Source organism: Carlito syrichta, unplaced genomic scaffold (genome assembly GCF_000164805.1).
Source record: "Carlito syrichta isolate Samal-C Ts95f unplaced genomic scaffold, Tarsius_syrichta-2.0.1 Scaffold226607, whole genome shotgun sequence".
Classification (NCBI taxonomy): domain Eukaryota; kingdom Metazoa; phylum Chordata; class Mammalia; order Primates; family Tarsiidae; genus Carlito; species Carlito syrichta.
This window is the reverse complement of record NW_007170703.1, coordinates 68,795-96,478: the sequence shown is the minus strand read 5'-3', so window position 1 is coordinate 96,478 and position 27,684 is coordinate 68,795. Positions and strand designations below refer to the sequence as shown.

The window sequence follows — 27,684 nt, the reverse complement described above, 5'->3', positions numbered from 1 at the left end:
TACTTGAACTTAACTTCTTTCCAGGTCAGGTATTTCCTAGAGAGTGGCTGTCCTAAGAGAAATAAACTGAACACAGGTCAGATAAGAGCCACAAAGGTGTCTTCCTGCATAAGTAAGTTTCCTGTGACACCTGGACATGGGTCAGACACTGAGGTGGTCTACCAGGATAAAGAAGGATCCTGTGAAATGTACACTGTAAACATTCACGACTCCTGGAACCCCAGTAGGGAAGAGCTAGAGTTTATACCTGCTCTCCTAAGAGACTTCAAGATCAAATCAGACAAAAACAGAAGAGTTCTAGAAGATGACATGTCCTGCCACCGCTAGACTGGCTCCCGGGACTCCCGATTCACACCTTCCAGTGGGCAGGTAAAGGCAGGTGGGAACCCACACAGGCAAAATAAACGGATGTGAGAGAATGCACATATAGGCTTGTTCTCAGACTCTCTACCCACCAGTGAAGGGAAGGTTTTCTCAAGACATTATCAATTGCCACCAAGTCTATGGAAATATATTTCCTTTGACACACTCCAAAATATTATGTTTATTTTTTTCAAGCCTAAAAATTACTGCAAATGCAGGAATAAGAGGGGTGATTTCTCAAGGAAAGCTAATTAGCTGCAGGACCCAGCAAAGGCACAAGAAAATGCTGGTGTAGCCTTCCTGCACTCGTGATGGATTTTGTCAGCGTTAATTTCATGTCTGTCTGAACTGTCTTCTTGCATCTGCGAGGGCTTGACACTCCTTCATCAAGCTCCTACTGACACTGCAGAAACAGTGGGGAGGGAAAGGCTGGGTTGGCTTTCCTAACTCGCCAGACTAAGTAGGCACCTGTTTTCACAAGCCCCCGCAAGAGCACAAGGGGGAACCTGACCCACACTGCCCTCCTTTCAGAGAGAACTGAGCTGTGTTGGAGAGTTCTTACCATATTCCTGCCCACTGAGGCACTGTGTAATACCATGAGGATAAGTAACTAAATTACTTAAAACTTATTTTTGAATAAACACGGATGCTTACTGTGTTCCATATTTTATAAAGTATGAAAACGAAATCTAATGAAACCATGATGTGTGACAGTGCCTGAGTTAAGCCCTCACCTGCTCTGTGTTATTTAATCCTCCCAGTTTACCCAGCAGCTTTCTCCCAATTTTCAGATTAAAAAAACTGAAATACGCTGTCGTGAAGGTGCTGCAGATGGATCCAAGCTGGGCCAACTGGAGTTGTTTCTGGGTGATTATTAAGCTGATCCTGCCAAGATCTCTCAGAGACGAGAAGGTGTGTCAAAAACAGCCTGAGACACAGGTTGATATTTTCTAATCAACTGCACATGTGTCTTTAGCGCTTACATCTGATGGGTTCAAAAACAATCAGATCTGCAGTCAGTGTTCTCACATTTTTTTAATCATTCATGTTGGCTTTCACCAGACAGACAAGATCTCAGAATGATCTGGGATCCTTCACAAGACAGGGAAACTTACACAACAGCTGCTGCAGCACGCAATCTAACAATGGTTTGAATGACCGAACGGTTTTCAGAAACAAACTTGAAAAACAAATTTCATACAGAACACTATATTTCTCCCTGACACTGATGTACGATAAAAATTTTAAATGATATAAACGTGTTTTAAATGATGACTAAAAGTAAATGGCCACATCACAGCTAGGCATTGTTAGGAATTCACTCTTAAGTTTATATTAGCTTGGTAAAGCAAACCGTTTCCTCGAGATTTCAACTTTGGTTGGTCCTCTTTGGCTAACATGAACATTATGGAGTGCTAACTGTGGTAGCAATACATCATCAGAAGGCATTCTTTATTCAATAAATCTAGAATATCTCAATAACCTGAAGGAATCAATATTCCTAGTGTTTGTCTCTCTATATTGAGAAAACTCGAACTCAACATTTGAGGTATTATTAGTTTATGCAAAGCACGTTGCACGAGTCTGACCTTCACCCAGGCAGAAGTCTTCGCACCTGGAAATCCTTGTAAATACCAAAATAAAATATGTACCTTTTTTGCTAGTGAGAATAAAAGGCATGACTGTAAAATATACATCTTGATAGAAAAATAGTATAAGGTTTTAATTCTCTAAATGCCAGGGGTTAACATTTTACAATTACCCCTTTGAAAATGGGGTATTTTGAGACATTTTAAAAAATGTTCAAAATCAGCACAAAACTTATTCACATTTTTACTAAATCCAACATACTTTCACACACAGCAAAATGATTTCCTTGTAAAAGCAGGGCAGCCAAGTTTGGGGTAGGCTGGCGTCACTGTGCTTAGCTAAATCTTTGTTGGGTGCAGAGTCCGTGCCCACAATCCCCCTGGCTGGGCTCCTTGGTACAGAGGCACTTTATCACATGTGCTCCTTGAAGAACCATTTCTGATGATCTGAGTTGGTGCAGTCTTGTAAGAGCGGAACGAAGCTGTCGCTCAACTCCTTTCTTAAAGCCTGGACACATTTCTTGGACTGTTTGTGAAATAAAGAACCATCCTACAAAAGACAATAGACATTGCATGTTCAAGGGAATGACAGGTGATTCCTCAGAAAGTCTCCTTTTCCTAAAAATGTGTTCTGAAGAGCTCAGCATGTGATCGCTATCATTTCAGAAATATGTACTGTGGGGTAACCATCTTCCATGTAAAGTGGCCACTCAGGTTGTCCCATTCCGCCACAGGCTACATCTCGCTTGGCTCTCGAGAGACCGATGGTGCCATCTGCTGGCTACTCAGGGGATCTGTCAGACCCTATGTCTCCCATGGCCTGTCGTTTCCTTTAGGGAAATCAGAAACAAAGATCCTTTGTCCTTTTACTCCTCTTAGGTCAACTAATTCCACTCCGGGTGAACTTGTTCTCTTACGTATTTAAACGGAGAGTGTGGAGTCTTGGCTACAGTCCCAGCTCAGCCACAGACCGGCTGGGTGAGGAGGCAAGTCACTGGGCCACCCAGCCTAGGTTTCTCACCTGTCAAATGTGGGAGAATGAGAGCCGTGGGTTCTGTGCACTATGCTAATCCCCAAACCCCAAAAGACAATGATCTTCCTTAATGACCTCCCCTTCTCTCCTTTCTCCTAGGCTTGCTGAGTGACCTCTGCACATCTCTCTCCAAGGCCAGGGGTTTATCTATTCCCTCTGCCTCTCTCTGAATAGAGGCTGAGTAGCAGATAAGCAGAATGAATGGCATACCTGTTCCAAGGGAAGAGAAGTCTTGGAAATAAAATTAGATGCAATAGAACCTCAACACAATTAACCCTGAAACCCCTCTCAAGGACCCCTAAGTTGCCTTTAGAGTAATTTACAAATAATTCACCAAATGAAGTGTCCTTCTCACCCTTCTAAATAATCTTGCTTTTCCTTAAATGGTCACTGAAATTTAAGGTAACATTTTTAGTGATATGTTAAACCAATTTTATCATTTCTAGCTTTCATTACAATTCCTTGAGGGCTTACAATGATGCACAGCTGGGAGAAATATGACAAGGAGAGGGCACTCAAGAAGCTCACAGCCTTTGGGGTATCTTTCTTTCCTAACATATTCGTGAGCAAACTTTTCACTTTCCTAAGAGTGGTTGAAAATTTAAAAAAAAAAAATCTGAAGCTCATTGCTGCAAAGTTCTGTTGTAAGCACAAATGAAATGGTCTTTTCTAAATTGTCACCTTTTTCTCGATACAGCTGAAAGTTACAGACATATCCATTATTTGCCTCAGACACCACTCTGACTAGAATCTCATACTTTGTATTTTTATTCAGATTATAAGCCCCAAAAGACAGTCTTTCACGATGAGATATCATTGATTCATCCAGGGAAAGTTCTTGTTCAGGTTTGTATGCAGTGTTGAACTTATTTAAAACATAATTTATTATGGGTTCAATTTTGCATAATCTGCTTGGATTTGACTGTAATTCTGTATCATTGGAAAAATGCAACAACTGCAAAATCTGCAGGAATCTGTTTCGTGTCATTATTTTTTAAAAGAAAGGCATTGCAATTGATGGACATGTTGACCAATAATCATGCACTGTGGTTTTCTTCACTTGTCCCATCAAAATATTTAAGGCTAGAAATTTTTTCATCTCAGACATTGTAGTATTGCTCCAGACCTTTTGATTTCTTTGGACATTTTTATCTGTGGTGCATCTTATCACCTGTTAGTTTCAGTTGCGATCATTTCTATAAAATCATTTTCAATAAATAGTCTGACAACTTCACTTATACTTTGAGGATCATTTGGAAATACCTTAACACCCAGATTACCAAAAAGCACTTCTAAGTTTTTTTTTTATCATATTTTGTCCACTCAATGTCTGATTCGTTCTCATCAGTACTAGATTCACTGTCATAGATTATCTGTGTTATATTTCTTTGTTTACATTGCATCATTACATCACTGTCACACTATGACTAATAAGTTCACTGGATTCACCTTCGACCTTGGAAATCTCATCAGCATACATTGCTTAATTTTCCATAATTATAGTAAACTAATTTTTTTTTTTTTTTGAGTTGGAGTCTCACTCTGTCACCCAGACTGGAGTGAAGTGGCCGCTCTCGGCCACCGCAGCCTCGACCTGCTGGGCTCCGGTGATCCTTCCACCTCAGCCTTCCAAGTAGCTGGAACTACAGGCGTGCACTACCATGCCTGGCTAATTTTTTGATTTATTGTAGAGATGAGGTCTCGCCAAGTTGCCCAGGTGGGTCTTGAATCTGCAGGCTCAGGCAATCCACTCATCTCAGCCTCCCAAAGCACGGGATTACAGGCTGAGCCACCGAGCCCGGCTGGCAAACTATTTTTAACGTTGAAGTATAAAGCCCTGAAATATCAAAATGCAAGTATACAACACTAATCGCAACAAAATAACAACCAACTTGCAATTTTTACCAACTACGTGAATCAATAATAACATTGCACTGTCACTATCACATAGTTATCTCAGTTAGCTTTCTCTCTCCTTGCCTGACTATTAATTTTCAAGCAAAATATAACAACACATACATATGACAACGTTGCAACATTCAGAAACAGAATTTGGAATAATGTAAATTCACATCAGCAGCAACCAGGAACACAACTTGGAATGATGTAAATTGGTGTCAGCAGTCACAAATGAGTTAATATCCTGTATTGAATGGACAGCACTATGGTGCCTGGCTTTTCCAGGCAGCCTGCAAATTTCATTGCTAATTATAACATTTTTCTACAGGAAAACATATTCCAACTTTGAATCAGACTTAAAATTAACCCATTTGTAAGCAGTATAGAAGAATCTTTCCATCCCTGGGACCAGGATGGGAATGAAAGCTTCCCAGGGAGATAAAAGAGAACTACATTCTTTCTTCTGAGTTATTTTCTTTGGATCTACTCCCTCAAGTGCTTTGTGGTGAGTCAAAGGATATGATCGATTTACAAGTCCTATCACAAGCTAACTGCAAATGTGGTGGGGCCAGTGCCTTCGAGGCCTGCGATAACACTAGTTCCAAATCGACAATGACTCCCCAGAGTACCAACTCCATTGCATAATACCACAGTAACAACTCATCTCTGTTGCGCTTTACAGAGGCCAAAGAATGTTTCTGACTACACAGCTAAACCTCACTAGAATAAGGCAAGGTTGTTATGATCGTGTCCATTTTAGAGCCGGGGAAAATGAGGCTTAGAGAGGCAGAGTGGCTTATACCTAGATCTAACACTTTGGCTAACGTCCTTACGCTTGGGCTATTTGTCTTACTCTGTTAAAGCCAATTTCTTTTTTATATTTATTTTATTTTAAAGATGTGGGGTACAACTCAGGGTTAGGTATACAAATGTTCATTATGCATGTACCCTTGTTAAAGCCCTTTTTATCTCTGCATGTGTCTGCGAGAGCTCCTTTTCCTATCAGCCTCTGCAGCTCATGGGGCAAGAGAGACTGAAAGGAAGTAGACAGTGAGGAGGAAGGGAGCGCTACCGATGCGGATACTGTAGGGCTCCAACACTATTGCCATTGCCACCGCCAGGGGCTCATGATGACACTCCTGGCCTCCAAGAGCCCCCACACATGGGCGCATCCCTGAGCCTCGAAAGGACTTTGCCCAAGGGCAAGTCTGACTGTCACACTCCCCCTCACAGCCCGGGCCACCAGCAGAAGGACTAAGAACCCACTCACCTTCTGCAGGATGAACTTCTGGTTCTCGGGGGCAGTCTTTGCACAGAGTTGCATTATGAGGGTGTCTGAGCCTGCTTCCACAGCCACGCAGGCCTCCGGCTGGCGGGTGTTATAGCGTATTTCATTCTGGGACGTGTACTCGAAAAACTAAAAGGGAGGCAGTCAACATGTATCAGTGACCCTCTGACTCGGAAAGAGAAGAAACCACTGGATGAGAAGCTGATGTCACAAGGGAGTAGGAGGGAGTCAAGCACTCGTCTCACCACGGATACCAGCCTGTCTCCTTACATATCCCCACGGCTCTGAGTGGACCGCTAATGTGGTTCTTGCAGCTGTGAATAAAGTGGCCCTTTCTCATGCCTGACTCGCTTGCTAGATAGCGAGGACAGGGCTGGTGTGTGTCACCACGTGCCCACTGTGCCAACCCTGTGCTGGCACAGGACAGCAGGAGAGAAAATGGATCCAACTCAAGGCAAGCACTTGGAAACTCTCTGTGACCTTGACCAGACACTTTCTCTCCTCTACCTTAGTCTTTCCTTGCAACCCTCAACTATAATGGACACAACAGTGCCTGGAAAGTATCAAGTGCTGTGCACAGCAGACAACATGACTGCTAACAGGGAGACGTGGTTCTTACAGGGCAATGATTTTCCTACTCACAAGACAAGGAACAACCCACAGTGCCTGTTCAAAATACTGACTCCCAGCCCCGCCCTAGGGAGGGGAAAAAGGATACCTTCTGTCTGAGGTGGAGGCTAGGAAGCTGTAATTTTTTTAAGAGACAAAGTCTCACTGTGCCTCCCAGGCTGAAATGCAGTGGCACAATCATAGCTCACTGCAGTCTCTAATTCCTGGGCTTAAGTGATTCTTCCATCTCAGCCTCCTGAATAGCTGGGACTACAAGCGTATGCCACCACGCCCAGCCAATTTTTTGAAATTAATTTAGTATTAGTATTAGTATTTTTTATAGACAGGGCTTCACTATGTTGCTCAGGCTGGTCTTGAATTCTTGGCCTTAAGTGAGCCTCTCACCTTGATCTCCCAAAGTTCTGAGATTATAGGCATAAGATTACAGGCCCAGCCCATGTTTTGCATTTTTGACAAGACACTCACCCACCCACCCCACACCCTCCCTTCCAGGTTCTGACACAGGTGACTATTCTTAAGGCACATAGAGCAGCGCTTCTCAAACAAATCTCCTGAAAAGCTGGTTAAAACAAGAGCCTGGGATTCAGTTGGGTCTGAGAATTTACAACTCTAAACTCCCTGGTGATGCTGATGGTACCAACCTGATTGGTACCATCAGTTTTGAGGAACACTGTTCTTAAGTGTTAAGGAGCTTGAATAGTTTAATTTTGCAGGGTTTCGAATTACGAGAGTGTATTGGTGACCATAAGGAGACTTACTATTCAAGTGGAATTTGGTGAATTCAGATTGAAAGACATCTTTCTGAAACTTATTTTTTCAAAAGAAATTTCTGAATCCCCACCCCTTCATCTCTAGGTCTCTGATAATTCCTTAGAAAAGCTCTGAAGGTCTGGAACCAACACTTCTCCCAACTCCTGCATCCCGCAAGGGCCCTGCCCTGCTGGGTCCCTCTGCTTTCCTGGGCCTGGGGTCCTGTTCTGGTCCTCAGACCCTGCAGAACTGCACTTCCCTTGCCCAGCCTGAAATACAGCACTTTGCCCAGTAAGATGCCCCTGTGCTCTGGGATAAGATAGATTCCCTAAGCACTACCTTGCAGGGGGCTCTATGCATCAAAATTTATAATCCCACTGAAAAATGAATTCTAAAGAAATCATCCCAAAGGTAAATCTGTTCTTTCTCTCCTTCCTTCTTGCTGACTGAAGAGGTTAGCAGTAGGCTTATTTATCACTGCAAAAACAGGGAGGCAGGGATCAGTTAACTGAACAGTAATATGGGCATACAACGAAACATCAAGAGGCCATTAGGAATAAGATCCTCAAAGGATGTCTAACAACATAAGAAAAGTATGATGAAGTAAATGGAAATAACAAAATATAAAATGTACAGACATTATGATGGCAAGTATTTAAAATACATAATCTAAAGCCTGTGTATTAAAAAAGTTTGGGCTGGGAATCATGTCTCACGCCTGTAATTCCAGCACCTTGGGAGGCTGAGGCGGGAGGATCACTTGAGCCCAGGAGTTCAAGACCAGCCTGGGCAACATAGCAAAACCTCATCACTACAAAAAATACAAAAATTAGCCAGGCATGGTGGCACACATCTGTAGTCCCAGCTAGTCAGGAGGCTGAGGTGGGAGAATTGCCTAAGTCTAGGAGTTTGAGAGTACAGTAGGCTGTGATTGTGCCACTGCACTCCAGTAGGTGACAGTGAGACCATGACTCAAAAAAACTGGGAACAAAACTTGTCTTAGTTTTCATGGTGGTCTCTCTGGGTCCTGCCCATTCACCCTGGCTTCTACTTTTTATATTTCCCAAATATATTGCAAGAAGCCTATATAACTTTTATGATTAAAAATACAAATATTTCTCTCATTTTTTAAAACCACATAGCTTTCCCCTCGCTTCCTCGTCAGAGGCCCACACCTACCTGGTTCTGGCCCATCCCATGACAGAGGTACAGAAGGACCTGGTGTCCCACGATCTGGTTTTCATCAGGAGGGTTATAGTCAAAGCAGTATTCTTTCCGTCCTTTGTTCTGGAGCTAAACAAAACATAAAGGTGGCACTTCAGTCCAGATCTGCACATGCTGCCAGACTCCGCACAAGGCCCTGACAAGGTCAGTGGCATAAGGGGGGTCCTGTCTATGGACTGGACGCAAAGGAAAGAGCCCCCTCTGTGAAGCACTTGTGAGTTTCAAAGTGCATCCCCATTCTGTGCTGAAGGCAGGAGTCTTTGTTTACTTTATTTCATTATTTTATTTTTTGAGTCAGGGTCTCACTCTGTTGCCCAGGCTGGAGTGCAGTGGCATGATAATGACTCCATGGCTCACAACAGTCTCAAACTCCTTGACTCAGGCCATTCTCCAGCCTCAGCCTCCTGAGTAGCTGAGAGTATAGGCACGTGTCACCACACCCACGCTTGGCTAATTTTTTAATTTCTTTTGTAGAGATGAGGCCTAGCTATGTTGCCCAGGTTGATCTCAAACTCCTGGGCTGAAAAAATCCTCCCATTTCAGCTTCCCGAAATGCTGGAATTACAGGCATGAACCACTGCACCCAGCCAAGTAGGCAGGGATCTTTAATCCCACTTTAACATGATAAACCTGAGGATAGGAGAGATGAAACTCCTATGGCTTGAAAGCTCCTATCTCTTCATTTCTCATTAGAGGCAGCCTTATTGCTGCACTAAGACAAATATAAGGGGGGGGACCTCCCCCATTAAAAAAACCAGAATTATCTTTTGGAGGCTTCCTCCACGAGGCAAGTGTTCTAGGAACCCATCGGCATCGGTGTACCAGCTAGCATTGTTGTGAGAGGCTGTGTTGGGCATCAGTGAATTCTTTTTGGAGATTCTTTCAATATGTTTGTCCATTTCCTGATGGGTGATTTACAAGCACACCCGCCCACACCACACTGAGCATTCAGCAGTTTTGGACCAAAAATGATGTGACCCCCCCCAGGCCCCACCCTCCCTATTTCCCTATCTTTCCTGAAGTGGCTTTTTTTGTTTCTCCGGATGAAAAAAGTCCCCAAAGGGAAATATTTTGCTGATGCGGAAGAAGTCAAACAAAAAATGGCAGAAGCACTAAAGGGCATCGAAATTGACCAATTCAAAAACTGTTTTGAGCAGTGGAAAAGCATCTTGATTGGTGTATTATATCCAACGAAGAGTACTCTGAAGGTGCCTGAAGTTTCAATATGTAAGAATAAATACACAATTTTTTACAAATAAATTCCAGGTTTTTTGGGGGCCACACCTTGTACAGCTGGGCTGTCACCTCAAATGGAGATTAATTAGCCTAACTAATCCAAGCTGGTGATACAGAGAAATAATTCTTTTAAATGACTTCAGAGCACAGATGTTTGATGATGCTATCTAGTGAAGTATATTCTGTAAACAAATAGCGCTACAAAGAAATGATAAACCTTATTTATTATAACACTGTCAGTTGTAATACGATAGTACTGTCTTGAACTATTTTACATATACTTTAGGATAAAGAAAATAAGTGAGTCAGCTAAAATTATTACATTTTCAGTGTAAGAAAAGAGAAAGACAAATATCAAAAAAGAAAAAATCTTTTGAGATTACATTTGCATTTGAGATATCAATATGAGCTCATAACTTGTTTCTCAAAAATACGTATTTCTAATTAGCTGAGTGGCATAACACATGCCTACAGTCCTAGAGACTTGGGAAGCTGAGGTGCAAGGATCACTTGAACCCAAGAGTTCCAAGCTACAGGGAGCTATGATGGTGCCACTGTACTCCAGTCTGGGTGACAGAGCAAAATGAGTTTTTTTAAATAGTACACATTTTTTTTTCTCTGCCCACTGAAAAAGTTTAGAGCTGTGCTATTCCATGTGGTAGCCACTGGACCACATGTAGCTACTGAACACTTGAAATGTGACTACCCCAAATTGAGATATGCTGTAAGCATCAAATAGACACCAGATTTCAAGGTTTAGTACAAAAATAATGTAGACTATCTCAATAAGTAAATTTTTATATTAACTATATATTGAAATGATGTTAGTTGGGATACACTGGGTAAAATTAAACATACTAGTAACTTGTTTCTTTTGTAATATGGTTACTAAAACATTTGAAGTTACAAATGTGGTTTCGCATTGTATTTCTGTTGGACTGCATGATCAAGGAGCAAGGACATCCCACAGTAATGGGCACCACCAGCAACCAGATTGTGGACTCTGAACACCTTTCCCTACTGAAAAGACCAGCTCTGGGAGCAATGATGGGCAATGGTTAAGGCCTGCATGGGATAAGTTGGTCAGAATCAAGGTTATCGATGCCACTATAATGGGATCAAAAATCACAGAAGCCAAAATAAAGAGGCTGCTACTGGCCAAAGATGGGACAATTTGAATTTTTTTTTAAAGATAAATTGATCAAAACATATTGGTATTTAAACACTCATTGGTTTACAATAATACTCAAAAAAAAAGAAAAAGCAAAAAAAAAAAAATGAGCCAACAAAACAAAAATACAACCCAGTGTATACAACTAGAGAAAACTAAAGTACCAACTCTGGCTCTGAAAACAGGCAAATAGAGAAAAAGACTTAAGAGTTTTTTGTTTTGTTTTAATTCCTTGTTTTATTTTATTTTAATTTTTTTTGAGTCAGCGTCTCACTCTGTTGCTCAGACTGGAGAGCAGCAGCATGCTCAAGGTCACTCCAGCTTTGATCTGCTGGGCTCAGGCGATCCTTCCGCCTCAGTCTTTCAAGTAGGCAGAAATACAGGCGCGTGCTACCACGCCCGGCTAATTTTTTAATATAACGTAGAGAAAAGGTCTCACCAAGTTGCCCAGGCCGGTCTTGAACCACTGGGCTCAGGCAATCCTCTTGCCTCGGCCTCCCAAAGTATTGAGATTACAGGTTTGAGCCACCACACCCAGTCTCTTTTTTTAATTCTAAAGACGTGGGGTACAGATTAGGATTGGATACAAGGTAGTCTATGTACAGATGAAGTTTGGGCTTCCTATTGGACCTCACTTTGCCTAGATTGGGATTATTCACTCTTACTGATGCTGTGTGCACCCTCCCACCCCTGGCAGTGTCCTGCTACTGCCAATCCCTTTCTTATAGTGTTATGATAGGTATTCAGGGTCCACTTATGAGTGAGAACATGCGATACTCAGTTCTTTGTTTCTGTGATAGATCACTGAGTATGATAGACTCTAAATCCATCCAAGGTGCTGTGAAGTATGAAGCCCATAGTTTTGTCCTTCTTTATGACTGCATAATATTCCATTGTGTATATGTACCACATTTTTAAATCGGTGACTTAAGAGCTTCCCATGCCTTTCCTGTATGAACTCTAAGAATCATGTATACCAGATTGCTTTAATGAGGGAATATTCTTCTCTACAGAAAAACTCCAGTTTATCAACAGGGAAGAAATGAAACAATGAGAGAAATCATCATTCGGCAACTCTATTTGAAATAATGGGTCCAGGCAATGATTATCAATAGCTACTAAGAACATTAGTCAGAGGCTGATGGGGAGCCTTATAATGGATGGCCCAGGGGAGGTTACTCCATGAACCCACTGATCAATCTTGTCACTAAAATCAAGATGACCAGATACCATGTGCTTGTGATATGACACAACATGAATACACACCACCACCCACAAAGTGTTCTTGCCAAAAAAGTGGATTCCCAACTCTAATGAAACCTTTCCACCTCACTTCCGTTTTAAAGAAATATAGTGGAAAGAGGCACCACTTAAAGACACCACAAAGAAACAAATCATTCCAAGAGTGAGACACTCCACAGACAACTGATCTTGTTCTTTCGGCAAGTTAAAGGCAATAAATAAAAAACAAAAGCACCATTAACTACTGTTCCCACCTTTCCCCAAACAACAGCAAGATATGTTTTGTTAGAGGTTTTATTTATTTTTAATGTTTTCTATAACTAAAAAATGTATAGCCTGTCAAATTGCTATTTTCATAATCAAGATACAATTTTTAAGAAATTAATTCTGTCTTAAAATGAATGTTCTGACCTTTTATAGATGTTTTAAATAATTTTAAATTATGGAGCTTGGCAAAGACTTGCCAATAAACTTTCTAGTCAACTAAAAAAAAAAAAAAAAAAGAGGAGAACTACTGTAGATTAAAGGAGACATAGGAGACAAGACACAGCAAACACACACAATGTGTGACCCTGTTCAGTTCCCAGTTAGAATTAGCTAACCACCCAGAGAAGTTCAAAAAGTTGGGAGAATATAAATTAGAACTAGATCTTAAATGATACCAGAGACTGTTGTTCATTTCTGCAGTTTTGTAAGATAACTCCATATTTTAGAAAAACATACTAACACACATAGAAGTGAAAGAACATGATACCTGGATTTTGCTAGAAAAAGAAAAACATGGTGGGTGGAGGAGAAAAGAGGGAAAGCAAGAGAGAACAAAGCTCAAAAATTCTAGAATCTCAGGGACAGGACTCATCGTGCTATTCTCTCTGCATTTCCATCTAGAGTAAGTCCTCTACACGTAAATGAGTTCTGTTCCAAGAGCACGTACATAAGTCCAACTTGTTCATAAGCCCCACAAAGTTAGCCTAGGTACCTAACATAAACAGCTATATAGTACTGTACTGTAATAGGTTTATAATATTTTTCACATAAATAATGCAGGTTCTAGTTCCTTGCCGGATTCAATTCTATCTACCCTCTTGAAAAAGTGATTCAGTGATGTCTGAGTAGTAACTCTTTTTTTCTCATCATAGATGATGCGGTAGCAATGGATTGCATTCTGAACGGCTGATGTAACCTTTGTGTAATGTTCTACATTCATATCCTATGCCTCAAAATCTAACAGTGCCTCCTCAAATAGTGTGAACACATATTTGCATCTTTGAAAGTTTGCAACTTGAAAGTTTGTATGTAGGGGACGTACTGTATTTTAATATTTTCATAATGAAAATGGAATGCAACAATAATATCCTGCTTTGTATCTATCAAAGGCTTCCAGGAGGGAACAGCAGCAATTCTAATCAACACAACACAGCAGAGGAGACCTCATTAAGTTGGTGCAATTCCTAGCAAAAGACACTGGACATTTTCAATGGCCTATCCCAGAAACATTTCTTTTAGATTTTCTGAAATACTAGAAGTGACTCTCCTAGTACCACTATTGCCTCTGCAGACTCCTAAATTGGGAACTATTAACAGGTCCAGTCAAAGGAATGAGCTAAGTGTTAGTAAAACCTAGGACATGGAAACACCAGATAAGTCTCAGTTTCCTTCTCTATAAAATGAGAGGCATACAGTTGTCAATTTCAAGAAGAATTTCAGCTCTGACAGTCTGTACCCAAGGCTCAGACACAAGGAGAAGGAAGGACAGTGAATAAAAAGGTGGAGGAGGGGCATGGGAGTGGAGGAAACCAGCAGGCCCCATACAGGCGCCTTTCTTGTATAGATTTACTGATCAGACCTAGAACCAAGAAACTCCTAGCCCATCACAGACTTGTCTCACTCACCATCCCGAAGAAGCCAGCCCTGTCTTCAGGCACATGCAGTTCTGGATACACAGTCTCCAAGAACCACTTGAAATCCTTACACTGGAGCTTGGACCGGAGCTGCCTCCTCTCTGTCACGTCCCCAAAGGGTTCCTGAGAAAACAACTGAACAGTGAGTCCCTGCACATTCCAGTGCTTCCTATGAGTCCCCCTCTCTTCACCGATGCCTACTCACTAACAACCAACCAGCTTTCACTGCATCTATCGTGTGTCAGGCCATGTGCAGGGCACAGAGGGTAAAACACAGCCTCACACCTAGTTCTGGCATTCACTGTCGCACAGAACATCCCATTCCCAGGTGCCCTCACTATAGGGAGAGTAGCAACCCGACGCACAAAATGGCAGAGAACAACCTATCCGCTATGTCCCTGGACCCTGGAGCTGTGACCCATGCCTGTGATCACAGAGGTCATCATGACACCCACCCAGCAAAATATCAGTTATGCCATGACATTTTCATTGACTATTAATATCTGAATATTCACTTTCCAACACAGGTGAGTATTCTAAATGTAACTGTGTTCTCAATATAGGAATATCAACATATACTTATGATGGTAAGAGCAAAATGCTGTGATAAATACTTTTGGAAGTCTAGTTTTATAAGCAAAACTAATGATTGAAAACTTTTTAATAATTAAATAAAACAAGCCTCTATTTAGTCTGACAAATGTGTAGCCACTAAAAAAATGCTGTGTGTAGAGATATTACTGTCCCTGCATGTGTTATAATGTTAAAATATTAAAAACTGACAAGTTAAATATTGAACAAAATGGTAATAATAAGTAAATATTTGAACACAATTTCACATTTCTGCTATTTCCCAGAAGATCTTTCATTGATAGGAGTCACTGTGCCCCCAGATTCAACCAAACATTCATTTTAACACCCAGCCCTAGGGCATGCAGTCTAACAGGGCATTCAGTGCACCTTCACCATATACTCAGGGAGCCCTTGGAAATAAGGAGTTATGACTTCCAGACTGGGCAACAGGGAAGAGCAGGTGTTTCCACACTGCAGCACTGGGCAAGATGGAGGAAGCAGAGGCAGATGACCACAAAGCCCAGAGCAGAGAGGGGCTGAGCAGGAGTCAGGTGGAGAGCACATGGGGCTCTGAGAAGAGCGAGAGGTATACAGGCCCCAAGCCCTGTCCTACCCCACAACAGCTTCGAAGCCTTGACCTTCTGTTTCGCTCTCTCTGAGCTTCTGTTTTCTCATGTCCAAAATGAGAATTTCATTGTAATCCTGCAGGGTTGCTGGAAGGACTCAGAAGACACCTCCAACAAGTGGCCAGATGTGAAGTCTAGTGTAAGACCTTATATGATGCCCACCAGTTCTCCTAGTTATGCAAACACAGGATTGGTGGGCGCCCTGTCCTGGGGCATGCAGAGCTTGGGCAGAGGCAGCGGACAGTATTGCAGCTGAAGCCCAAGATCTTCTAAGAAAGAAGGGGCAGATCCCTAGTCCACAGTAGTCCCCAAGGCAGGGGCAGAACAAGGCTCTGGGGCAGACAACAACAAGCCCCTGAGATGAGTCACCTCGAGGAAAGACAGTCTGGGCTGAGCCCACCAGTTCTGAGCAGGGGCTTGAGCTAGTGTCAGTGCAGCACGTTTCAGAAGCCCAGGGGAAGCAAGCCAACAGAGCTAAGATCTCAGCGCCCAAGAGACACCTTTACCATGACTCAGACAGACAGGCCCAGCATAGCCTCCAAGAGGGGAGGTGGACCAGGGGACCCTGTCTCCAATAGCCTCAACATATAGCAAGAAAGCTAGCAGAAGGGCCCTGGGTCAGCCTGGGCAAATTGGTGAGACCTCATCTCTACAATAAAATCAAAAAATTAGCTGGGTATGGAGTGCATGCCTGTAGTTCCAGTTACTTAGAAGGCTGAGGCAGAAGGATCATCTGAGGCCAGAAGGTCGAGGCTGCGGTGACCGTGAACATGCCACCGCACTCCAGCCTGGGAGACAGAGTGAGACTCCAACTCAAATAAATAAATAAATAAAATAAAGGAAATTAGCCAGGTGTGGTGGCGCATACCTGTAGTTCCAGCTACTCAGGAGGTTGAGGCAGAAGGGTCACCTGATCCAAGGAGGTCAAGGCTGTGATCATGCCACTGCACTCCAGTCTGGGTGACAGACTGAGACCCCAACTCAAAATGAAATGAAACAAAAGGAGGTGTCTTGAAACAGACACACACATAAAACAGGTGTCTATGTTGATCAGGTGACAAAATTGTCATGACCCAGGTCTCGCAGGAACCTAACCCTACATTTCTCCCAGGAGAGAGGGTTCAGCTTTTACTAATTCAGTGTCTGCAGTGGCTTTATGAACAATAACTACGGAATAGCAAGAACTGACTGTATATAAGTACTGTAGATGGAGGAGTAAAACTTTCCTGAACTTGTACCAGAGGGCTAGGAAGAGGCCTCCAGGGGGAGATTACGGACCTCTAGTCAATGAGCAATAACTTTAAGGTAAAGAGCTGGGCCTTAATTCGCACCTGAGTGTGTGGACTCAATCCTACTTGCTACAGAGAGGAAAGCCATATCTGTGCACAATGCCTGACACGCGACACCACATGACCCAGACGGTTCTTGTCAGTACAATCCACCCGAATTAGCCACTGGTTCTGTATTTGCGAATCTGCCCATGGGATAAAATTTTTTTTGTTTTGTTTTGTTTGAGTTGGAGTCTCACTCTGTCGCCCAGACTGGAGTGCAGTGGCCGCTCCCGGCCACCGCAGCCTCGACCTGCTGGGCTCCAGTGATCCTTCCACCTCAGCCTTCCAAGTAGCCAGAACTACAGGCATGCACTACCACGTCCGGCTGATTTTTTTATTTACTGTAGAAGTGAGGTCTAGCTGCCCAGGCGGGTCTCAAACCCGTGGGCTCAGTCAATCCACTCACCTCAGCCTCCCAAAGGCGCGGGATTACAGTAAAATTTATTCAGAGCCCCCAAATCAATGCTTGTGGTGTTTTGAGTTTTCAGTTATTCATAACCAAAACTTGAGTTGCCCAATACTCACATACCCAGATGAGGTTAACCACAGTACTGCTCTGCCTTCTCGTTTCAGCTCTCGTAACATAAACATGTGTGTTTTTCACCATGTTTTTTTATGCTTTTGTGTTGGTGACTTCATCAGGCATTCTAAAATGGCCCCCTGCTCTAGTGCTATAGTGCTACCTAGTGGTCTTAACTGCCGAAGGCTGTGATGTATCTTACGTGCGTTAGATAGGCTTAATCAGGCATCAGTTCTAGTGCTGCTAGCTGTGAGCTCAATGCTAATGATCCAACAGTATACACTAAATGAGGTGTCTTAGGAGCCAGATGTGGTGGCTCATACCTAGCACTTTGAGAGGCCGGGGCAGGAGGATTATTTGAGCCCAGCGGCTTAAGAACAGCCTAGGCCAACATAGCAAGATCTCATTTCTACAAATTTTTTTTTTAAATGAGCCAGGCACAGAGGCTCATACCTATAATCCCAGCACTTTGGGAGGCCGAGGTAAGAGGACTGCCTGTGACCATGGGTTTAAGACTAGCCCAGGCAACGTGGCAAGACCTCATCTCTACAATAAATCAAAAAATTAGCCAGGCATGGTAGCGCATGCCTGTAGTTCCAGCTACTTGGAAGACTAAGGCGGAAGGATCACCTGAGCCCAGCAGGTCAAGGCACAGTGGCCATGAGTGTACCACTGCACTCCAGCCTGGGTGATAAGAGTGAGATTCCAACTCAATAAATAAATAAATAAATAAATAAATAAAATTAGCCAGGTGAGGTGGTGCATACCTGTAGTCCCAGCTATTCAGGGGTTGAGGAAGAAGGGTCACCTGATCCAAGGAATTCAAGACTACAGTAAGCTGTGATCATACCACTGCACTCCAGTCTGGGTGACAGACTGAGACTCTGACTCAAAATGAAATGAAACAAAATAAGGTGTAACACACACACACATAAAACAGGTGTCTGATCAAGTGACAAAACTGTCATGAACCAGGTCTCGCAGGAACCTAACCTACATTTCTCCTAGGAGAGAGGGCTCAGCTTTCACTAATTCAGTGTCTACGGTGGGTTTATGAACGTAACTACTGAAAATAGCAAGAACTGACTGTATATAATTACTATAGATATAGGAGTAAAACTTTCCCAAACTTGTATCATGAGAACCCAACTGATCCTCTATTTCTAGAACCAGAACTACCACAATGAGGAAGCCATGTTTCACTGCTTTTGCTCAGATGAAATGAGCAGGAGCACAAGCGGCCAATAACTCACCAAGCGGGCACGGGGGTTGCGATGGTAGTAGAGCTCTTTAAATTCATCCATCCACACTTCAGCTGCACGGACACTGTTGGCAAGAGCCTTGTTGCGGGAGTAGGGAGCTTGCTTGGGGAAGACGTGGCCCACGTGGGAACACGGGTGTGTTTCCAGAGTCCCGCCACACTGCCAGATCTGAACACAGAGCAGAGGAGAGACCTGGCTGGTGAGCAAGGGACAAGCTTCTGGGCCATGACATCTTCAGCTAGGAGGCTGGCACACAGAAGTCATGATGGATACTGCCAAGACGCTCAGAACCCATGGGACAGGAGGTCACTTAGCCAGCACACTCATGACATGGAATGCAGAGAAAAGCAAGAAGGCAGCCCCACAGACAAACAGGCCATGGGAACCAAGACCCCCAATTCCATGCACTAGAGCTCATGCACTTGACTCATAGGAGTGCCCACAGAGACCTCGCTGGCATCCAAGTTACTCATTACGTGAGAAACAGGCTCGATTACCTGATCTCCTAGTCACAGAAGATAGGAAAGCAGCAAGGAAGAAGAGAGGTTTGGAAGGGAGAAAGGAAGAACTTCTAGAAACAGGCAGAGCAGCCTGACACCTAGGGAAGAGGCAGAAAGACCATTAAAAGTACACCCAAAGACTCAACCAGCAGTTATGTGGGGCCATTCACACGAGAACAAATGGCCATGAACATCTCATTTTTCCAAGGACACTACAACCAACATAGCATCTGGTAATTATTATGGAGGGTGTGAGCTCTCAGTGAAAGCCAAATTCTTGTTTATTAACTCCTTTTATGAGGGTGAGGCACCATATAAAACCTTAAAAATCTTGATTTTCAGCCGGGCTCGGTGGCTCAGCCTGTAATCCCGCGCCTTTGGGAGGCTGAGGTGAGTGGACTGCCTGAGCCCATGGGTTCGAGACCCACCTGGGCAGCGAGACCTCATCTCTACAATAAATCAAAAAATCACCTGGGCGTGGTAGCGCATGCCTATAATTCCGGCTACTTGGAAGGCTGAGGCGGAAGGATCACCGGAGCCCAGCAGGTCGAGGCTGCGGTGGCCAGAAGCGGCCACTGCACTCCAGTCTGGGCGACCGAGTGAGACTCCAACTCAAAAAAAAAAAAAAAAAAAATCTTGATTTTCAGTTGTAAAGCACAAACATTTATGTAAAGTTTTGATGCTTAAAATGTTTCTGCTAACTAGAAAATCTACTGGAATGGTATATATATTTTTAAAGGTGTGTCCACGGGCCATGACCAATAGAATCAGTAGGTAGGATTGTTACAAAGAGCAGAATCCTGGCCCCATCCTAAATCGATGGAATCTTTTAGACTATGCCTGTAAATCTGCCTTCTTAACAAGTTTCCCCAGAAATTCTTCCATGTGTTAAAGTTAGAAAGCTACTGTGCTAAATAAAGAGGCTACCTCATAAGGAGTTAATCTAATAAAGTCACAAGAAGATGGGATCAGGAGGCAGGAACCCGTGTTTTAGTCCAGTCTGCTACTACCTCTCCGAGTGACCTTGAACAAGTCACTTCCCCTCTCCTGGCCTTCCCTCCTTCCTTCTATGGTGAGAGAAGAACTACATGACTTGCAAGGCCCTTTCCAGCCCGAAATCTATCCAAAGCACATTTTTTAGAAAGTTTGAATACAGAGACGAGCATGTTTATAGGATGTGCATGTCATCATCGTCTCTCAGGATCACCGGATAAAATGCCCACAGGGAGGGAAAGTCCACCAGGCTCTCATGGCAAATGCCATCATTCCCAAAGACAGAAAGACTAGGTTAAGAATGAGTCCAAAGAGAAGGCTGGAATACTTACCCTAAAAGAGAATTCGAGGTTTTCTCCTCCCCAAACTTCCATTCCTGTATCATAAGACCCCAGATACTCAAAATATTTCTTACTCACAGCAAACAGCCCACCAGCCATCGTTGGAGACCTAGAAAAGTGTGATATCCATATTTCACTTAAAATATACATATTTCACTTACACATTTCACTGACAGCAGGAAACCATCACAGTAAGTCAAACTGCCTTCCTACCACAAGCCCTTTCACCCATCCATCCACCTTTAAGGATATCCTAAGTTAACACTCTGTGCCCAGCTGGAGGCACAGATGTACCTATAGTTCCTGCCCTGAGGAGGCTCACAGGCATTTATCTCGACAGGCAAGGACTCTGTGTGCTAAGTGTGTTAACTCAGATTGGCAGGGACCCTGGAGGAACACAGAAGCTGGCAGGGCCGGGGAGGGGAGGGCTAAGTTTCCTGAAAGAGGTAAGGACTGCAGGACACAGAGGAGGAACAGAATGATTCTCAAGTGTGAGCAAAGGCCTAAGGGTGGAACAAACCCATGTACTTCTGAAAGCCTAGAGAGCAAGGAGAGGCGAGAAGCCCAAGACCACATTCCCCAAGAAGACAGCAAGCGCCAAGCCACAGCGACCTGTGGTCGTGTGAGGAGATGTGATCTCACAGGGCAGGTGCTGTGAGACCAGTAAGCAGAAGATCCCAAAAGGCAACTCTGGCACCTCAAAGTATCCCTCAAAGCGCCTCGAGGACAAGTTCCTGTCCTGTTTGAGTGGGTTCCTCTCTAGGACTCCAACACCCAGCACAACCTGCTTTAACTGGTCTTGTTTTTTTCCCTAGCAGGTTCATCTGGAAGCCAACACTAACTTCAGAAATGGCCTACGGCTTCCATTCTACCACAGCGGAAGGCTGTAAAGCCAGCACACCACAGAGATGCAGAGGCAAAAGAACCAATTCAGAAACAAGAGAAAGAGAACATTAAGAGATTACAATTTAAAATGTGAGCATCCTCCAGAATCATCATGGACTTCCCTGGACTTCAAGTTTTGGGCTACCTGAGAAAAGGATGGCAGTATTCCCTAGGGAAGGGCTGGCTCTAGACTACAAAGCACTTTCATATGTGCTCACCCTAAAAATCTAGGAAATAGGTAGGGTGAGTATGCTTATACCTGTTTCACAGATGAGAAAACTGAGGCATAGGAATATTATAGGACGGGAAGGATGGCTGTCCCTGAGTGTGTGAGAGGAGGGACAATCAGAGTTCAAGTCAGCATGACAGGCTAGATATATGACCCTAGATAACAGCCTTCCTACCCTGTGCCTCAGTCTCCAAACCTGTTCATTGAGAGGTTGAATAGGATAAGTCTCTCTAAGGGCTCCTCCAGAAGCCTAGGTGTCAACCTCAATTCTTCCCTTCCCCATTTCCCACTCAATGTCTCCCAATTCTTCTACCTCAACGTCTCTGGAATTCACCAGTTCCTGCCACCCTTTCCTGGACCATCAATTCTGGCCTGGAAGACTACAGAACTTCCTAATGGTGTCCCTGTCCACAACTGTCCCTTCAGGACCCACACCGCATGGTATCCAGCACCATGCTGAACACTTCCTGCTTAGATCCCTTTGGTGGCTTCTACCCCCTCATGGTAAAGTCCAAGCCTTGGCCTTTAAGGCCAGGCATGCCTTGGTCCTGCCCAATCTCTCCAGCCTTATCTTGCCACACTGTCTCTTCACTGGCGCCACTCCAGACAACAGTGGGTCACCTCAAGGTCAAGACTTACGATACCATTTTCAGTTCAATACACCAGCAATAAAGCTGAAGTCCCGAGCTCCTCCAGCCTGACACCCACATCTATCCCCCAACTACTTCTGAATGTGAAAGGGGAGGAAGAAGCCAGGCTATTACTCTAACACCTAGAGAATGAGAGCTGCTGATCCTCCCATGAACCTGCTCTACTTACACCTAGGCTTACCCCTGGCCAGACCTGGCGTCTCCACCCTCAGGTCCACCCACCCCCAAGGTCAAAAGGGGCTTAACAGTGTTTCCTCAAGAAGGACCACATGACCCAGTAATCTTGTTCCTAGGTGTCTACCCAAAAGAATTAAAAACAGGGACTCAAACAGATCATAGTGCACCCATGTTCAGAACAGTATTATTTACCACAACCTAAAGACATTCCAAGCTTCCATCAACAGTTGAATGGATAAACAAAATGTGGTATATATGTGCAAAGGAATGCTAATCAGCCATAAAAAGGAATGAAGTTCTGTAGGAACCTTAAAAGTATAATGTTAAGTGAAAGAAGCCAAATACAAAAGGAGAAATATCGTGGATTCCACTTCCGTCGAGGTACCCGAGAGAACAGAGGTTTCCAGGAGCTGGGAAGAGGAGAATGGGGAGTTATCACTTAATGCGTGCAGTGTCTGTGTGGGGCAATGAAAAAGCCCCCGAAACAGGAAGAGGCAATGGTTGCACAATATTGTGAATGTGCTTGATGCCGTTAAAAATCTCACACTTAAAACATGGTTAAAATGGAAAATCCTGTCATGTCTATTTTATCACAATTAATAAATTTAATTAATTAATTAAAATATACCCATATGAAAAGTAGCAGAGAGGGGGAAGAAAGTGGGGAGAGGCGGGGGGAGGGGAAGTCGCCAGTCGATCATCCCTCCAAGGCCTTCAATGACAGGTCGGCCGGATGCAGTAAGACCTGATTAAAAAACAGTGACCTGGCAGTCAACCCCGACCTGATGACATCGATGGGCGAGCGCATCCGCATCCTCTCCCTCTCAGGAACCCTGTGCCACGTGAACACCAGTCTCCAGTCGAAACCGCCAATCTGGGGCTCCCCGGAGTTCCCCAGGTACTCGAAGGTGTTCCAGTCGATCACATCGATCACCGGGCACACCACTGCCGACTCCTCCTCGTGGATCCTGAAAGTACCCAAGACATCCCATCTCTCCTATGTGGACAGGTGGCAGGAAGACCAAGAAAAGTCTAGAACGAATTCGCAGCTTCCTTCTAGAAGGAAGGAGGGACACCTGACAAATGCCTGCTTCTCTCATTCAAGGTATCTGCAGCCAAGCCAGAGCCTTGGCAGGTGGCCTCCTTGGTAGTAACTGGGTGGGGGGCTTTGATATGAAAAGTCCACAACCTGGCCCAACCCTTTATGAAAGTCAATACGCAAAAATATCAAAGACAAGTTTTGAAACAGAAAGCAGATTTTCTCAGGAGCATAAGAAGTTTAATCACTTTAAAACATCTTACTATAAGAAATAATTATCTAGCCGGGCTTGGTGGCTCAGCCTGTAATCCCAGCGCTTTGGGAGGCTGAGGTGAGTGGACTGCCTGAGCCCGAGGGTTCGAGACCTGCCTGGGCAACTTGGCGAGACCTCATCTCTACAATAAATAAAAAAATTAGCCGGCGTGGTAGTGCGCGCCTGTAGTTCCGGCTACTTGGAAGGCTGAGACGAAAGGATCGCCAGAGCCCCAGCAGGTTGAGGCTGCAGTGGCCAGGAATGGCCACTGCATTCCAGTCTGGGCGACAGAGTGAGACTCCAACACAAAAAAAAAAAAAAAAAAAGAAATAATTATCTCCCTAAGAACAGAGATGCACCCAGGCCAAAGGGTCAGCTTTGGAGTTAGAATATAAGTTCTAATTCTGTTCCTTATTCACTGGATGGCATTAGCCAAAGACACCAAATCTCTCAGAGCCTATTGTCTCAATAGTAACACTGGAATAATAATACTTAGCCATTGGGCTAAAATGAGGATTTCCCAAGAAAAAATGGCTGGCTGAAAACCTGGATCTATTGCTATTTTTTCTTTTAATTTTTGTTTTTTGTTTTTTTGGGGTTTTTTTGAGTCTGGGTTTCACTAGGTTGTCCAGGCTGGAGTGCAGTGTCACAATCATGGCTCACTGTAGTCTCAACCTCCTGGGCTCAAGCAATTCTCCCACTTCAGCCTCCCAAGTAGCTGGAACTACAGGCGTGTGCCACCATACCTGGATAATTTTGTTATTTTTTTGGAGAGATTTGGTCTCACTATGTTGCCTGGGTTGGTTTCAAACTCCTGGGATCAAGCAATCCTACTTCAGCTTCCCAAAGTGCTGGGATTATAGGTAGGAGCCCTTGTGCCCAGCAATTGTGAAATACTATACATAGTGAAAAATGATACACTTTCCTATTACAGGTATCAGCCTGTGTGTGGTTTTCAGCTGTTCTCTCTACAAACATGATTACATATCCAACCATCCTCCAGCACACTACTAGATTGTGCTTCTTTGCATTTTTGACACCATATCAGGAAAGGTGAACTGAGACTGGACCATGTGTAAACATCAGATTTCTAGATTTCTTTGGGTTACATTTTGGGGGCTGTTATCTGGAACCTGAAACCTAAAAGTCCCAAGAGTCACACCGCATTGGACAATGAGACAGAGATTGACCAGATCTGAGCTGTGTCTTTAGAGTAACACCAGAAAGTCAGCAGAGGGGATATTGTAAATATCACATTGGAGTCATAACTACAATTTGGGGAAGAAATTGCACCATTCAGGACAGATTGCATGAAACAGACTCAAACCTGTGTGTTTCCCAAACTGAGGAAGTTGCAGACTGGACATCTACCAACACTCTAAAGAAACTGAGGGCATTATTAAAAGTGTTGAGAGGGTCAATGTCAGACCTGCTGGGCAAGTTCCAAGATACTTGCCTAGCCCTTGGCAAAGGCCAGGTCCCCACGCACTGAGGATCTGTGAACAAGCTGGTTGGAAACACAGGTGGCCTAATTTTTATAAGAAGGGGGAACTGTAGGGGGGAGGGGTGCACCAGTGCTAAAGGACAGGACTCCAAGCCCTGGTGAAGAGAATGTGCAGGCCCCATGGGTATGGCGCTGGCGTCTGGGGAAGAACCCTTCTCCGCTGCACAGGGCTGACTGCACATTTTCTGAGACACAAAATGCCAGGACCACTAACCAATGGGCAGGACAACCAAGAATACTCTCCCACATTTCCAAAAGCCCCTGGAGGAAAGGAATTTCAGCTCCAGGCTGGGACCCTCTGAAGGATAGTCTCCAGCCCAATGTGTCCCAACTCCGGTGCACACCGAGTCCCCTGGAAAACTTTTGGAACATCCAGAAGCCCAGGTCTCACTCCCAGAGAGTCAGATCCACACGACTGGCCCGAGGACCAGGGCCCTGGTATGTTTTAAAAGTGCCCAGGTATTTCTAAGGGACAACCAAAGTAAAAAATCCCCTCATCTACAGTCATGGAGCAAGGACTTGGTCATGGGGAGGGCTAGCCCACTCACCCAGGGGGAGCTGAAGTGGAATTCTGGGTGGCATTAGTGCATCAGCTGAAAAGGAATAATGTCCCCCATGACTTCAGACTGGCTGAGAGGTGGCCATCTATGTGCACTGTGGGGAAGGATGGAGGGGGAACCCAACAGTTCAGGTTTCAGAGGGAGCACCCCGCTGTCACTATGTTCTAAATGAGCACAGACTCCATAGAAGGCCTGAGGAACCCCGAGTCTTTGCTGCTTAAAAAATTAGCCGGGCATGGTGGTGCACGCCTGTAGTTCCAGTTACTCAGGAGGCTGAGTTGGGAAAATCGTTTGAGCCCAGGAAGTCAAGGCTGTGGTGACCCATAATTATGCAACTGCACTCCAGCCTGGGCGACAGAGCGAGACCTTGACCAAAAAAACCAAGTATATTCTCTAGAAGTGCGATTCTATTTGATTGATGATTTCTAAAAATATTTTGGCTGGTGAGACTACCTAAGTTTTCTACCATAAACTTGGATAAGAAGGAAAAATAAAAACAAGCAATGGCACAGGGTCTCTTCCAGGGCATGTTCTAAGCACTTTCCATGTGTTAAATCACTTATCAGCCTCAACAGCCTGATGCAGGAGGGACTGTCATCATCCCAGGAAGGACTTGCCCAAGGAGTAGCTGAGCCCCGGTGCCCTGCTGTCCCTCAAGCAATGTGATGAGTTTGCTCCCGTTTCCAGGTGATGTGGGGTCCCTCCCAGGGGGGCGGCTCACGCACCTCTGCAGCAGCGGCTCCAGCCACCCCTCGTGGCACTCACAGTGACAGTCCAGGAAGGTCAGCACATCGCCCCTCGCCGCAGATGCCCCCAGCAGCCGGGCTCGTACCAGGCCCTCCCTTTTGCCCGCTCGGATCAGGCGTACCTTGGGCAGGCCCGACAGCTCATTGGCCAAGCGCTCCTTTAGGTGTTCTGGGGAGGCAAGCAGAACACAAGGGTCACCATGACACTTTCTTGGCGGAGTACCTCATCCCAAGCCAGGTCCTTCTGGACCTCCCTGCTCCAAAAAGAAGATGAAATAGACATGAGCTTCCTGTGCTCTGCCACCTGGGACGTCCTCTTCTCATCCAGAACTGAGGTTGGAAGTTCTCTGAAGGTTGGGGTCAGGCTGGGGTGAAGGAATTCCAGAACCACCATCAAAACACAGGCACGCTGAATTGTACAGTTTATTCTTATTTATTTCTTATTTTTCTGAGTCGAGGTCTCCCTCTGTCACCCAGGTTGGAGTGTAGTGGCAGCCTCAACCTCCTGGGCTCAAGCAATCCTTCCACCTCAGCCTCTGAAGTAGCTGGGACTACAGGCTCACACTACCATACCCAGCTAATTTTTAAGTTTTTTGTAGAGATGAGGTCTCACTGTGTTGCCTAGACTGGTCTCGAACGTCTAGACTCAAGCAACCCTCCTGCCTCAGCCTCCCAAAGTGCTGGGATTACAGGCCTGAGCCACCACTCCCAGCTCATCCTTGAAACAGAAACAATTCAAAAACTCATTAGAAGAATGTGCTCATTCTGTTTTGCAGAAAAGGAAATGAGTCGAAAGGACCCACCCACATTTAGCAGAGGCCCCCAGGTCTCCCAATTTCAGAGATAAGAATGGAAGCCAATTCACATACCTCAATGGGCCAGGGGAGGCAGGTGGGAACCCATTCAGGCAAAACAAATTTTGAGCAGTTTTCAACATCAGTGTGGACTTTGGGCTCAAAGGCTTCAACCATCAGCGAAGGGAAAAATGTTGTTAAATGTTTCAGGTTGCTTCACAGCTTATGAAAATACTTCTCTAAATATCTTTGACACTTAAAAACATTCATTGATTGATTTTTTTTTTTTTTTTTTTTTTAGTTGGAGTATCATTCTGCCACCCAGGCTGGAGTGCATGTGGCATGCTCATGGCCATCGCAGCCCCGATCTGCTGG

General features: G+C 44.4%; 1 protein-coding gene across 1 annotated transcript in view; it reads right to left on the bottom strand.

Moving 5' to 3' along the window:
• Positions 1 to 2,287: 2,287 nt before the first annotated feature.
• GALNT12 (polypeptide N-acetylgalactosaminyltransferase 12) overlaps positions 2,288 to 27,684 on the bottom strand; it is a gene marked incomplete at its 5' end in the record, with an annotated part of 41,307 nt that continues 15,910 nt past the window's right edge. Inside the window, 8 exons of the mRNA XM_008051715.1 lie at positions 2,288 to 2,502; positions 6,155 to 6,301; positions 8,732 to 8,845; positions 14,318 to 14,449; positions 18,630 to 18,806; positions 20,464 to 20,581; positions 23,196 to 23,381; positions 26,495 to 26,684. Coding sequence (XP_008049906.1) covers positions 2,365 to 2,502; positions 6,155 to 6,301; positions 8,732 to 8,845; positions 14,318 to 14,449; positions 18,630 to 18,806; positions 20,464 to 20,581; positions 23,196 to 23,381; positions 26,495 to 26,684 — 1,202 coding nt within the window. The remainder of the gene's footprint in view (positions 2,503 to 6,154; positions 6,302 to 8,731; positions 8,846 to 14,317; positions 14,450 to 18,629; positions 18,807 to 20,463; positions 20,582 to 23,195; positions 23,382 to 26,494; positions 26,685 to 27,684) is intronic.